Here is a 14,143-nt window from a genome sequence, read left to right as displayed (position 1 = left end):
AACCTGTAGACCAATAAGCATGACCGGTCAAATGCATTTATATTGACTGGTATTTACATCAATGAAGAGGCAATAAAGCATTATTTTGCATTGGGATTTTTTTTCCTTCTCGCTGACAATTCACCGGCACCAATTTTATTTATTGGCTTTTTATTTTTGGGGGAGGGGCTAAAGCTATTACCGGCTAACGGAAAACCTGACCCAAAATGTAGAACAGTGTTTAGTGGTAACACATTCTATACTCCATTGAAGGTCTCCATTTCTTTTGTTAATCTTTACAGGATTCTGAACTTGTCTGCTTTCGGGACAGTAACCCCGCTGCCCCACATCACTACCTGGTTGTGCCAAAAAAACATATAGTGAGCTGCTTTTCTCTCTTTCAGGAGCACGTAAAGCTAGGTGAGGAATGATTAATCCAATAACTAATGTTACATGAAATACTGTTCATTTTTGATATACATATACACAGTTGAATGTTAATTGATTATTTATTTGTTTGTGGCAGTTGAGAGGATGGCTGAGATGGGGAGGGCTGTGTTGCAGGAAAATGGCATTACCAATCCAAATGACATCAGGTATAAAGTATCCTGTGTTTGCACGTGTGTGTGTGTGTGTGTGTGAGTGTGAAAGAGAGAGACCGATGACGTTAACATGTATGTTCATGCTTGTATGTCGCTGGTCTGGTAGGTTCAGTGATCTTGTCTGTCCTTCTACAGGATGGGGTTCCACAGACCTCCATATATCTCTGTACCTCACCTCCACCTCCATGTCCTCGCCCCGACAAGTGAGATCACTGATGACATGGCACACAAGTTCACACCAGGCACATGGAGGTTCGCCACAGTGAGTGCAAATTTTGACACACTCAGAGCAGATACAGTAGGATATACACACAGTGACATACAGTATATACTGAACAAATATAGACGCAACATGCAACAATTTCAATAATTTTACTGAGTTACAGTTCATATAAGGAAATCAGTCAATTAAAATAAATTCATTAGGCACTAATCAATGGATTTCACATGACTGAGCAGGGGCGCAGCCATGGGTGGCCCTGGCAGTGCATAGGCTCACCCACTGGGGAACCAGGCCCAGCCAATCAGAACAAGTCTTTCCCAACAAAAGTGCATTATTACAGACAGAAATACTCCTCAGTTTCATTAGCTGTCTGGGTGTCAGATCTCAGACGATCCCGCAAGTAACAAAGCTAGATGTGGAGGTACTGGGTTGGAGTGGTTACAAGTGGTTTGCGGTTGTGAGGCTGGTTGGACGTACTGCCAAATTCTCTAAAACAACATTGGAGGAGGCTTATGATAGAGAAATTAACAAGCTTTTTGTGCCAATGGAACATTTCTGGGATCTTTTATTTCAGCTCATGAAATATGGGACCAACACATGTTGTGTTTATATTTTTGTTCAGTATAGTTGCAGAACACACTTTCATATACAGGTACACATACATAATGTGTCTTCAATTAGTGTAAAATGTACATTTCCTGCAGGAGGATTTATTGCGCAGGACCCTGGTCAGTGGAGTGGACCCAGATCATTATCTGATGCTTACATGCATCAGTGGGAGAGGGCTCTCTGAATGAGGTGCAGCCTGTCTGCGGGGTCAGAGATGGGAGAATTTAGCGAAAAGGGCTAAAACCTTTTTTAATGGATACATTTAGTTATTTAAGGTCTTAAACTCACAATTATGAAAACATAGTATAAAAGAATATCAATACATTTGTATATTAAGACATCTGCTCCATTTATTTTTTTACTCTGAAGTTCACTAAATAATTAATAAACCTGATCAGTTCACTTCATAATAAATACTGTGTTTATACAAGTTAAAGGCTCAGTGCAGTCAAATTGGATTTTCCTGTGTTTTCTATATTTCCACACTGAGGTTGGAATAATACTGTGTAATTGTGAAAATTATGATAATGCCATTTTAGTGTAAGAGCTGTTTGAAAAGACCCCCTAAAATATCAGCCTGTTTTGGTGAGATGCATTTTTGGCCTGCCTCGTGGCACCACCAGGCAAATTAGATAATAGACCAATAAGAAAAAGAGTTCCAAACCTCTCTGCCAATAATAGCTAATATTCAGTTTTCCCCTTTCCGATCAGAACACTCCCAGACAGTACTAGAAAAATAAAATAATAATGGAAAACAATCACAGTAAGGTACTTAACTGATTTGATATTGAGATAAAAACAGCGGCATTAGACCTTTAAGGATAGGGCCACTAGAGTTGACTGCACCAACCCAGTTTATCTACACAGGTTGACAAAATACCAGGTAGCTTAAAGGTCCCGGACAGTCATCCTGATTTCCATATAAAATAGCCTTTTGTTTGGTTAATGTAACAGCATCAATATATACAAAATGCTTTTTGTTTAATCAATGCTAGCTAGCTAGTTAATTTTGGACAATATCATTAAAAATATATTTACTGCCAGACTGTTCATAAATCAAATATAAAAAAAATGTATATACAACTCCCATTTGGCATGTCTCTACTGTTGCATTTTGCAGCAGCACTGACAGATGTGTTAACATGACAAGTTCAACTGCGTCTGAGTTTTAAAGGACCCATCCCCCCTTTTGTTCCATCCTAGCTAGCCAGTAACTAGCTAACATTGGAGTAAACCCATTCGAATTCAATCACTTTGACAGCATCTCTTTTGATTTAAACAAATCTTTACATACATGTTTGCCCATGGAAGAAATGGTCAGAAAGTGACTTTTTGGATCTGAATGCCAAACATTCAGGAGATAAAGGTGCTCATACTTGATCAATTTATTAAATAGTTTGACAACCCCATTTGTAAGCTTTCACATATCAATCTCAGCTGTTTATCTTCTCCAGTGATGAAGACATGGATGTCTCATGGTAAGGTGGAGTAGGCAAAATAGGTCAACTTTGAACACCTTTATCTCTTGAATGTTTTGGCATTCAGGTCCAAAAAGTAACTTTCTGAGCACTTCTATAATGGGCAAATATGTATGGAAGTTTTTGTTCAAATCAAAAGGGGTGCTGTTAAAGAAAAATTGAAAAAATAAAAATTGTGGAGCCCCAGATCGAGGGAGATTATCAGTGGTCTTGTATGTCTTCCATTTCCTAATAATTGCTCCCCCAGTTGATTTCTTCAAAACAAGCTGCTTACCTATTGCAGATTCAGTCTTCCCAGCCTGGTGCAGGTCTACGATTTTGTTTCTGGTGTCCTTTGACATCTCTTTGGTCTTGGCCATAGTGGAGTTTGGAGTGACTGTTTGAGGTTGTGGACAGGTGTCTTTTATACTGATAACAAGTTCAAACAGGTGCCATTAATACAGGTAACGAGTGGAGGACAGGGGATAGATAATCAATAGACCATTTATTTTGTTATTGCCCTCAGGTAGCCTGTTTCTGGTCTCAGGTTCAGGAATGGCTGAAAATGCATAGCATGGATCTAAAATTGACCCTAGAAATAGTACTGTTAGGATATCTGGAGAGACCGGGTCCATCAATTGCTAATATACTAATACTCTTAGTAAAAGTATTTTTCTTCAACTCACAATCTGTGGATTACATTCGATTAGATAGATTGAAATTGTACGTTAACCATCACAGCATAGTTGAAAGATATGTGTTGAGTTAGAAACCCGAAGTGGGTGGCCAGCAGAGATAGATGGGATGGGCTAAGGGAAGCTGAGGATTGGGATGTGGAATTGGAGACAAGTGGGAGTGGAGTTGCTGTGCGGGAAATAGAATGATGGTCAAAGAAAAACGTTTAAAAAATAAAGCATCATAAAAAGTATGTTTGAGTGACACAGAGGGGCAGTGTTTTCACAACTAATGCCAGTTTGTCTGAGGCTGATGCCGTGCAGGTGCTTGTACACATGCATGTACAAACACTCTCATTCAAATAAACACATACAAGAACACACACATACATGTAATAGTGCCAGACATGCACACAAACATATACAGTTGGCATTGCTGTTATGATTTTAGTTGTCCTTGATGTCCTTTGTTTTAAATGTATTCTTTTTTTCTTTCTTTTTTTTGCATTGTTTGCTGTTTTCATCTGTCTTTTCTTTTTTCTCTTTAGTTCATTCTCTTGGTTGTTGGTGCATTGGGGGTTCTTGGGGGTGGGGAATGGGATTAATTATATATATATTTTTCCTTCTTGGTGGGGGGCTGGGAGGGGTCTCGAATGATTGAGGGACAGCTATTGGGGAACTGTGGGGGGATCTTGGGAGGGTTCGGGTTCACGTTTTTTGGCCTGGTGGTAGATCTGTCAACGTGCCCTTGAGCAGGACATTGACGCTGGATCCCCAATGTAGCTGACCGATATAGAGCGATATTTACATTTCGCTTACTGAAGGCTCTAACTTCCTTACCTGACTATCGCTCCAGCTAGCTAGCTTTCGCCAGGTTAGTTATAATATGGGCCAACAACAAGTAACGTTAGTTAGCTAGCTGCCTTCCTTCAATGCTTGGTAGCTTTACTGACAGACAAGACAGGGAGCTTACATTAAAACCCACGAAGCATCTAGCTAAAGCTAGATAGCTATCATATCAAACAAGTGTGTGTGTGTCTGTGTGTGCGTCTGTGTGTACACTGTCCAATAATCGTTCAAGGCTAGCCAGCTCCAGCTAACACGGCTTGACATACCAAGTTGACCATCACCCTCTCTCTGCCATCAGGTGAGTATTAATTATCAGCAATTGTCTATGGTGTAGGTAGCTAGATTTAGCTGGTCCTTCCCTCCACTTAATAATGGCAGAGATTAAATAAATTAAAATTGATTGTTCTCTTATTAAATCATTAAATTACGCTCATTGGTAATTAGTGAGTAAATGTGAGTATACTCTATATCTGTAGAGCTGTAGGTGGGCATATGCATGGCTACCACTACACCTGCACCACTGGGTGCGATTGAAGCTGGCGGTGTTGACAGTGACACTACACATATAGGCAGGCACAACACTGCTGCCCTTCCCTGCCTTGCATGGTATTGCTCTCTATACACTAGAGTATAATTACATATTTCCCTATGTTTTTCTAGAGAGGGACAATGTGTAATGTGTGATTAACTAAACTGACTTTACCTTTGACTCTCTGTGTGTAGAATCTTCATTCTCCATAGAGACGCTGGATATAGTCCCTTACATCCAACACATGTTCAGTATAGAAGAATAACATTTATAGACATGGAACTGTGAGGTAAGGAGTTGTGTGTCTTTGCGTGAGGTAAAGGGAGCAGAGTGTGTGTTTCCCGATGTGCTCTGTTAGAGGGTATGTATCTGAAAGCACTAACCTGTGTGTGTGGACGTGTTTAACAAAAATTGGACCAACTGGGGACTTTTTGTTAGTCCCAAAAAGGTCGAATGCTATTTCTACAGGGTTAGGATGAATGTTACGGTTAGAGCCACTTGAGTGGGTTGAGTCGCTGATGTGGTCTTCCTGTCTGGGTTGCCCCCCCCCCCCCCCCCCCCCCTCATCACGCAGCGTGACAGGTCCCGTTATCTCTTCTAAAGTCAGTGTATAGTCCGGTTGCAATAAAGACGATTTACCTTTCAAAAGGTTATGTGTGTTCCTGTTACAGTCGTAAGGCATACATCAACATAATAGGGTTTTAATCAGTAATCACGCACTGTTGCACCTACGACACTAATCTAGTGAACACTAGTGATGACTCTTTTTGAAATGACCTAGCTATCTGTCCGGTCGACCGGACCTATCTGGCTGGACGGCAGGACATACCTATCTGGCCGACCCACCAGACGGACTTTCTGTTCTATGTTCGCTATTTCTTTGACGTTTTTGCATCTTTAACTTTTGGTTTTGTACACCAGCTTCAAACAGCTGAAAATACAATATTTTTGCTTATGGAAAATATTTCACAGTGGTATAGATGGTACAATGATTATCTACTAATTTGGCAAACTATTAGAATTTTTGCAACCGGGAAATGGCAGAGCAATTTATATATAGTGCATGTTGAACCACACTGCTAACCTTAAAACTACTCAAAAATAAAATGTTTGTAGCCAATTTTGACTTTGTGGGATCTGACTTTGTGGGTGTGTTTTCTAGTGCAAACCCAAGTTCTGTGTGTACTGTACACCACACCCACTCAAGTTACATCCACTTGTTGAAAATACACTAGCAAATTCTTCTGACTGTAGGCGGCTTTGCAAGAGATACTTTTAGGAGATGGGAAACTCTTCGCCATAGAAACAATCGCATTAACGCCCACTGTATCCGTCCATTGTCGATGGGCCGCGCTGTGCATTCTGGTTACACTCAGACAAGGCGCTCTCTCCTTTAGGGAGTCTATGGGAGTCAATTGGGCGCTAACACAAAAAGCCAACATGAGCATGAATTACGTAAACAAGAAGCTCAACATTACACATTTTCCAGAAGTTGAGATAACGAACTTGTCCTCTGTTATATCGTATAGATTTCAAATCGTGACAGTGCGTACTTTCAAGGAAAATAGGCAGGTTTCTCGACTTATACCCTGATTTACAGAATGGATTTCGTTACGAAAAGCTAAGCAACCACATTACGCAGCATGATAACGTGAACGCGATTGGTCGACAGTATACAGGGCGAAGCGTTAAGTTTCTCTATACATTTCGTGCTGGGACTCTTATCCCATCTTTTTCAAACATCTCTGGCTTCGCTCTAGCCTTGCTGACGCGCGACCCACGTGACTACACGACGAGGAAGTAGAGAGGCTGGTGTTTTAGCAAGTCATATCTCAGCTGTACAGTCACAGATATAACATTGTTCAATCTATACAAATCTTTGGCACGGTAGTGAGGGGCATTCTGAGTCATTTCGGTGAGCTCCCAACTGGATCCTTGTTCAAAATACTTTAAAACTCGATCTAGAACCAAGGGAAAATTGCAAATCGCAGGAATTAGCTACCTTTATGTCAGATCGTGAAATGCACGTTTAAATACATTTTTACCTGGATAAATTATTCACCTACAAAAATGAATTTTCTTTAAACACACTGCAAAAATGAGCGTGGACCAGAATGACACGCTTTCTTGTTTCTGCAGTGAGGATTCACCCTCGTTAGACAATTATTTTGTAACGTATCTGCAGGTAATCGTTGTTTTGAGACAAAAAAAAAACTGTAGTACTTGTAGGGAAGCTAATGAACGGCATTTAATGAACGGCATTTTCACTCATGCGATTCGATTCTCGACGTTCAATAATAAAAAAGAAAAAGAGCAGCTAGGTCGGGAACGACCCATCACAGTGAAATGGCAACTTATGAAAGCACTGACAATGAAGCAAAGGACACCACATCTCCAAACGAGAATGACAAAACTTGCTGTTTCTGTAATATTGCCAAGGAACAGTCGGGGTCGGACACAGAAATGCAGCTTTTTGTAAGTTTCGTCATTTGACAGAATCGAACAATATAGCTAGCTAATGAGGTGAAAGTCTAATGCTGCGTTCAAGTGCTAGCTGGAACTAGGAATCCCAAATGTCCAATTTATTTACTTTAGTTATACACGTGCTGCGTTAAACCGGTTAGCAAGTCGAACATTTCAGAGTTTCCTAGTTTCAACTAGCACGTAAACGCGGCATAAAATGCGCTCGGTAGTAGGCTACTACTACTAGCTACAAATATTGTGTATCTTACATCATGCCAATATAAGAAGCCAAGTGTTTATCATTCTCAAATGCGTAAGGATGATGAACTGGTCTGCTTTCGTGACCTGAAACCCGGGGCACGGCATCATTACCTGGTTGTACCTAGGACACACGTCGGGAACTGCAAATCACTCCGGAAGGAGCACATACCTTTGGGTAAGGTAAAGTATTTACTTCTGGGGTGCTGACCTGTTGCACCCTCTACAACCACTGAGTATTATTACTACTACTTGACTCTGTTGGTCATCTGTGAACGCTTGAACATCTTGGCCATGTACTGTTATAATCTCAACCCGGGATAGCCAGAAGAGGACTGGCCACCCCTCAGAGCCTGGTGCCTCTCTAGGTTTTCCCTAGCCACTGTGCTACTACATCTGCATTGCTTGCTGTTTGGGATTGTAGGCTGGGTTTCTGTATAGCACTGTGACATTGGCTGATGTAAAAAGGGCTTTATAAATACATTTGATTGATTGTATGTATAAGGAGTCATGCTATCTGTCAAATTGTAGCTTCCTGTCTTGGACACTTTCATTAGTTTTATATTTGTATTAAATGTTTTCTACTTATTATACTGTTGTCATTTTTGTATGTTTAAAAATTGACAAAAAATTATGTATAAAATACAAATAGAGAAGCACAAATTAATTGGAAATAGACAGGCCTAGCCCATACATTATCCTCTGAAATGTTGTGTACATAATCACATGGTGTCTGATTGGAGAGTATTGATAGGCTCTTTACTTTTTGCAGTGGAGAAGATGGAGGAGATGGGAAGGAGTGTATTGCAGAAGAAAAAGGTGACTGACCTGGATGACATAAGGTAAAGGTCTACATTATGATTAGCCATGTCATTGAGACAGATCACATGACCTTAGCCCTAATAATACATTAGAGTACAGGCCCATCTGTGTTGCAATTATTGAGGATCCTAACTTGTTCCCTTGTTTTTGTCTTCCATAGGATGGGGTTCCACATGCCCCCCTTCTCCTCTGTCCCTCACCTCCATCTCCACGTCATTGCTCCTGCCAGTCAGATGAGCATCAGGTCGCTCAGGCACTATGGGCCACAATCCTATTGGTTCATCACTGTGAGTGGAGCAGCAACCGATACCATTTCACTATGGGTGGTCCTACATGTTTGTGTCATGTTTACAATATTCAGATCTCTTGTGTGTGAAATCATTTGTCTGTGCTCTCTTGTAGGTAGACAAAGTGCTCCAGCAGTTAAGGACCCAGAACCAGGTCAAATAAGAACACACCTGGTTTAGCAGGAAACGACAGGACTGGGCCACAACTCTTACATGGCTGACTGCATTTCCTCCCTATACTTCACATGCACTAATCTGAAGGACTGGCCCGCAAAAAGATGTGTTTGTTTTTGGTTAAAAAAGACAGTAAAATCACCAGGAATTCTGCAAAATATAAATGATGTGATCGTGTCTCAATGTAATTCAAGGTATGAAATTATTGTTATTTTAAAATGAACTGAACAAAAATAAATGTATCGTGCAACAGAGTTATGGTTCATATAAGGAAATAAAATTATCTTGGCAAAGGAGAAATGCTCACTAACAGGGATGTAAACAAATTTGTGCACCAAATTTAAGAGAAATAAGTGTGTGGCCATCTGACACAAACTCACTCTTTAATGTGGAACAACACTGTTTCTCTCAGAGAGCAGCAAAGGAAATATAACATTAAAGGGCCTTTTGTGCTCAGATTTGATCGTTTTTAAGCGTGATTGTTTTTCTAGGTGGAGAAAACATCTTGTTGCCTATCCCTGCACTAGTAGGTATGTTGTGCTAGATTTTACTTTGGGGTTATTTCTATGCCTTGTTACATATTATTACCAATGTGGGTATCATTGCAGACAGACAGTCTAATGATGAGCAATAGTTTTGATAATAAAGACGAATTATATAACACGCTAATCCTAGGCATTTTGCTCTGACTTTTTTTCATTATCATGTACACGGTAAGTAAACCAGTGTCTGCCGTCCTTGTGCGTCGACTCCAATTATTTTGGCCACATGGGGGCGTCAAAGCCCTATGATTACCAAAGAATGGCCTTGTAGATGTCAGAAGGAACCCCTCTGAAGTGCGCGTGTGCACAAACTCAATTCGGTCTTGCACTTCTTATAAACCACTTAATTTAAAAAAAGTCAAGTTTATAAAACTTAGTGCACTGTGTTCGCAACAGAAATGTATTGAGATCAGATGTTTCATCTATTTAGAAAATGAGCAGGATATCGGCCCAGCTTCACCTAGTTCTATCCTTTTCCATCACCCCTTTTGAGTTTCTATTTCTCCCTCCCAGTCCTTTTTCCACCCAACCTCATCTATATTTGTAGAAAGAGTTTCCTGTAAACAATAGATATTATATTATTTCTCTTTTAGTTGTGTCAAAATGTATCGTCTTTTTTTAGGATCTGCTAAGCCATTATAATTATAACTTGCTATTGTCACGCCCTGACCGTAGAGATCCTTTTTATGTCTCTATTTTGGTTGGTCAGGGCGTGAGTTTGGGTGGGCATTCTATGTCTGGTGTTCTATGTTGTCCTTGTTTTGTATTTCTATGTGTTTGGCCTGGTGTGGTTCCCAATCAGAGGCAGCTGTCTATCGTTGTCTCTGATTGAGAACCATACTTAGGTAGCCTGTTCCCACCTGTGTTTGTGGGTGGTTATTTTCTGTTTAGTGTTTGTCGTCACCTTTCAGAACTGGTCGTTTGTCAGTGTTCATATTTATTAAAGAAACCTATTTATTAATACTTACCATGCTGCACCTTGGTCCTCTTCTCCTTCTCCAGACGACGTTCGTTACAGCTATACTTATTTCCACACTTACCAAGTTTCAGTTATACTTACCACAACCAATGTTTGTAAACTTACCATTAAAAAGCACCATGATGGTTAAGTGTCCATATAAACTCAGCAAAAAAAGAACCATCCCTTTTTCAGGACCTTGTCTTTCAAAGATAATTAGTTCAAATCCAAATAACTTCACAGATCTTCATTGTAAAGGGTCTGTTTCCCATGCTTGTTCAATGAACCATAAACAATTAATGAACATGCACCTGTGGAACGGTCGTTAAGACACTAACAGCTTACAGACGGTATGTCACATCTGCTCCTGCTACGCCCTCTGTGTTCATCCGGTGTCTCCTTGACCTGCAGCCACTCCCCCAGTACACTCTCTCTCCCTTTCCCTCTCTGTGTGATTGTGTGGTTGGAGACAGGTGTGCTGGAGTCAGAGCAGATCCCCACCAGCTGCAACCCGTTCCATAATGAAGACCTCTACAAATACTCAGTCCTGCCACTTCCACTCTGCCAGATCATAATCTCTGCTCAGTCAGTTTATGCTTCTATCTTTTATTATTATTCAAGATCCTGTTACGCTGCTGTGCCTGTTTCCCTGCCTGACACTGTTTATCCTTGCCCTGCAGTTTTGCCGCTCTGACTCTGGTATCCTGTCTACTGTTCCACATCTCACCACCCTGCTACCCTGTTCTGGATTCAGCTCACCATCACTCCCTTGGATTTTCCTCCGGACCTGTTAACCCTGTCTTAACCCAGCTCACTCCAACCTCACCCTCCACATCTGGTTTCCTACAATCCACCGAGCTTCCTCTGGCCTGCACTCCATCTCTCCCTGTTTGGCAATAAATGTTTTGGTTTATTCATCCAGTTTCCTCGTCTGAGTCTGCTCCTGGGTTCCCCTGTGCCGCTCCACTTAACACGGTAGACAATTAAGGTCACAGTTATGAAAACTTAGGACACTAAAGAGACCTTTCTACTGACTGAAAAACACCAAAAGAAAGATGCCCAGGGTCCCTGTTCATCTGTGTGAACGTGCCTTAGGCATGCTGCAAGGAGGCATGAGGACTGCAGATTTGGCCAGGGAAATAAATTGCAATGCCTGTACTGTGAGATGCCTAAGATAGCGCTACAGGGAGACAGGACAGACAGCTGATCGTCCTCACAGTGGCAGACGATGTGTAACAACACCTGCACAGGATCAGTACATCCGAACATCACACCTGCGGGACAGGTACAGGAGGGCAACAACAACTGCCCGAGTTACACCAGGAACGCACAATCCCTCCATCAGTGCTCAGACTGTCCTCAATAGGCTGAGAGAGGCTGGACTGAGGGCTTGTAGGCCTGTTGTAAGGCAGGTCCTCACCAGACATCACCGGCAACAACGTCGCCTATGGGCACAAACCCACCGTCTCTGGACCAGACAGGACTGGCAAAAAGTGCTCTTCACTGACGAGTTGCGGTTTTGTCTCACCAGGGGTGATGGTCGGATTCGTGTTTATCGCAGAAGAAATGAGCGTTACGCCGAGGTCTTTACTCTGGAGCGGGATCGATTTGGAGGTGGATGGTCCGTCATGGTCTGGGGCGGTGTGTCACAGCATCATCAGACTGAGCTTGTCATTGCAGGCAATCTCAACGCTGTGCATTACAGGGAAGACAGCCTTCTCCCCCATGTGGTACCCTTCCTGCAGGCTCATACTGACATGACCCTCCAGCATGACAATGCCACCAGCCATACTGCTCGTTCTGTGCGTGATTTCCTGCAAGACAGGAATGTCAGTGTTCTGCCACGGCCAGCGAAGAGCCCGGATCTCAATCCCATTGAGCACGTCTGGGACCTGTTGGATCGGAGGGTTAGGGCTAGGGCCATTCCCCCCAGAAATGGCCAGGAACTTGCAGGTGCCTTGGTGGAAGAGTGGGGTAACATCTCACAGCAAGAACTGGCGAATCTGGTGCAGTCCATGAGGAGGAGATGCACTGCAGTACGTAATGCAGCTGGTGGCCACACCAGGTGGCCACTCTAGGTCTGTTGTCACGAAGACCATCAGACCATCTCCCTGACTCATGCACCTTTGCTTCCTAAGGCAAACCCTTGGCCGACAATTGGCGTTGACCAGAGGGAAATATGGGCAGTCCCATGATAACACAAGTATTTATGAGGATGCTTAAGAGAACTAACCAAATAACATGGAAAACAATCAAATAAAAAAATAGTAACAGTAATACAATATTAATAGAAATAATAAACAGCAAAATCTTATAATTGCATACTCGTATTAGAAAGTCCTAGCAAGGCTATAAGCATGTCAGCCCAGCCTGCCCAGGTCATTGGATTCAATTGTCCAATTTTTTTTTAGAAAGAATGAAGAGAAAACAACCGAAATAACCTAAATGTTTATTCCACGCGAGACATTTCATGTAGTCCTCATATCATGTTGTATTCCAACAACAAAAAATGGAAAAAGGAACAGATTCTAACGGCCGCTAATGACTGCAAGTAAAAATGAATCACATTATATCCTGTTGTATAGTGCCGTGGCTGTGCCAGATCCGACCGCAAGCCAAACCTGGGCATACCCATGTTCAACTCACAACCGATTCCGACACAGCCATCGCACGACAGCCAAGAACACATGCAGTACTGACGATCCAAAACGGGTAAACCTGTAAAACCAACCCTCTCCACCCATACACGTTTTTTTATTCCAGGGTCGTTGCTCTATCGGCTGCTCTATCACCTCCGCTGTTTTACACCTAGGCCTATATCATTAGGATCAATAATATAAAAGGGTAGAATAATGATCTTATATAGAAATATATAATATACCTTTCTCTCGCTTAGAGAAGTGCTTCCATAAACCAGTTATTGTATTAATTCTACCGTTAACTTTAATCCCTTTATCCCAGTGTTAACCAGACCGCCACACACTAGAGACAACAAACCTGTTGACAATACCTAATCCATCCATTTGCCGGTGTGTATCGGAAGGATAATAATCCTTTACATGTTTAATATTGAGATTAGTTTTTTAAATGTAAAAGGGTAATAACCAATTATTTTAGGATCGTATAGGCCTCTTCCAATAGAGAACCTAGGCAGGTTTTTAATTATATAATAATTTATCCTAGCCCTATAATAAACATGTTCATATTCATTAAGTTTTATCTTAACAGCTAATCGTTCTGATTTACATCGGCGAACAAGGGCCGCACTATATAACAGCTTTTAAGTCATAATATACGCCGACCTTTACAATTAGGTCATATCATACTAAACAAAAACAAAAAAACGTGGTATTTTTAATGTACACTCTTCAATTTAAATAAAAAGGATAAGTTCATCATACCCATTCTGCATTACCATAAACCCAACCTTATTTGAAATCCACATGGTCCACGGCTCCATACGGCATGAATATACTATATATATTATTGACTGTATGTTTGTTTATTCCATGTGTAACTCTGTGTTGTTGTATGTGTCGAACTGCTGTACTTTATCTTGGCCAGGTCGCAGTTGTAAATGAGAACTTGTTCTCAACTAGCCTACCTTGTTAAATAAAGGTTAAATAAAATAAAACATATGTATATATTTTTATTAAAAATAAATTCGTTCATGCAACAAACGAATGACATATTTGTACTGTGTAATGCGGTGGAAAT

General features: G+C 41.3%; 2 protein-coding genes across 2 annotated transcripts in view; both read left to right on the top strand.

Moving 5' to 3' along the window:
- LOC129825227 (adenosine 5'-monophosphoramidase HINT3-like) overlaps positions 1-1,866 on the top strand; it is a 29,287-nt gene extending 27,421 nt beyond the window's left edge. Inside the window, exons 3-6 of the mRNA XM_055885138.1 lie at positions 282-399; positions 506-575; positions 717-843; positions 1,509-1,866. Coding sequence (XP_055741113.1) covers positions 282-399; positions 506-575; positions 717-843; positions 1,509-1,601 — 408 coding nt within the window. The 3' untranslated portion in view covers positions 1,602-1,866. The remainder of the gene's footprint in view (positions 1-281; positions 400-505; positions 576-716; positions 844-1,508) is intronic.
- A 3,646-nt stretch (positions 1,867-5,512) lies between these two features.
- LOC129825226 (adenosine 5'-monophosphoramidase HINT3-like) lies at positions 5,513-9,595 on the top strand. Its single transcript, XM_055885137.1, has 5 exons — positions 5,513-7,397; positions 7,704-7,821; positions 8,416-8,485; positions 8,626-8,752; positions 8,868-9,595. Exons 1-5 carry the CDS (start codon positions 7,269-7,271, stop codon positions 8,913-8,915), a joined length of 492 nt encoding a protein of 163 aa, XP_055741112.1. The 5' UTR covers positions 5,513-7,268; the 3' UTR covers positions 8,916-9,595.
- Positions 9,596-14,143: the final 4,548 nt, after the last annotated feature.

This window comes from Salvelinus fontinalis, chromosome 27 (genome assembly GCF_029448725.1).
Source record: "Salvelinus fontinalis isolate EN_2023a chromosome 27, ASM2944872v1, whole genome shotgun sequence".
In the NCBI taxonomy this organism is placed as follows: domain Eukaryota; kingdom Metazoa; phylum Chordata; class Actinopteri; order Salmoniformes; family Salmonidae; genus Salvelinus; species Salvelinus fontinalis.
Note: the sequence above shows the minus strand (reverse complement) of the source record. Positions and strands in the feature narration are given on the sequence as shown.

What these genes read in the sequence shown, in the direction of transcription:
- LOC129825226 (XM_055885137.1), top strand. Translation starts at nt 7,269, where the DNA reads ATGGCAACTTATGAAAGCACTGACAATGAAGCAAAGGACACCACATCT. An exon ending in GAAGGAGCACATACCTTTGG is followed by an intron (nt 7,822 to 8,415) that starts GTAAGGTAAAGT and finishes TACTTTTTGCAG; the next exon opens with TGGAGAAGATGGAGGAGATG. An exon ending in ACTGACCTGGATGACATAAG is followed by an intron (nt 8,486 to 8,625) that starts GTAAAGGTCTAC and finishes TGTCTTCCATAG; the next exon opens with GATGGGGTTCCACATGCCCC.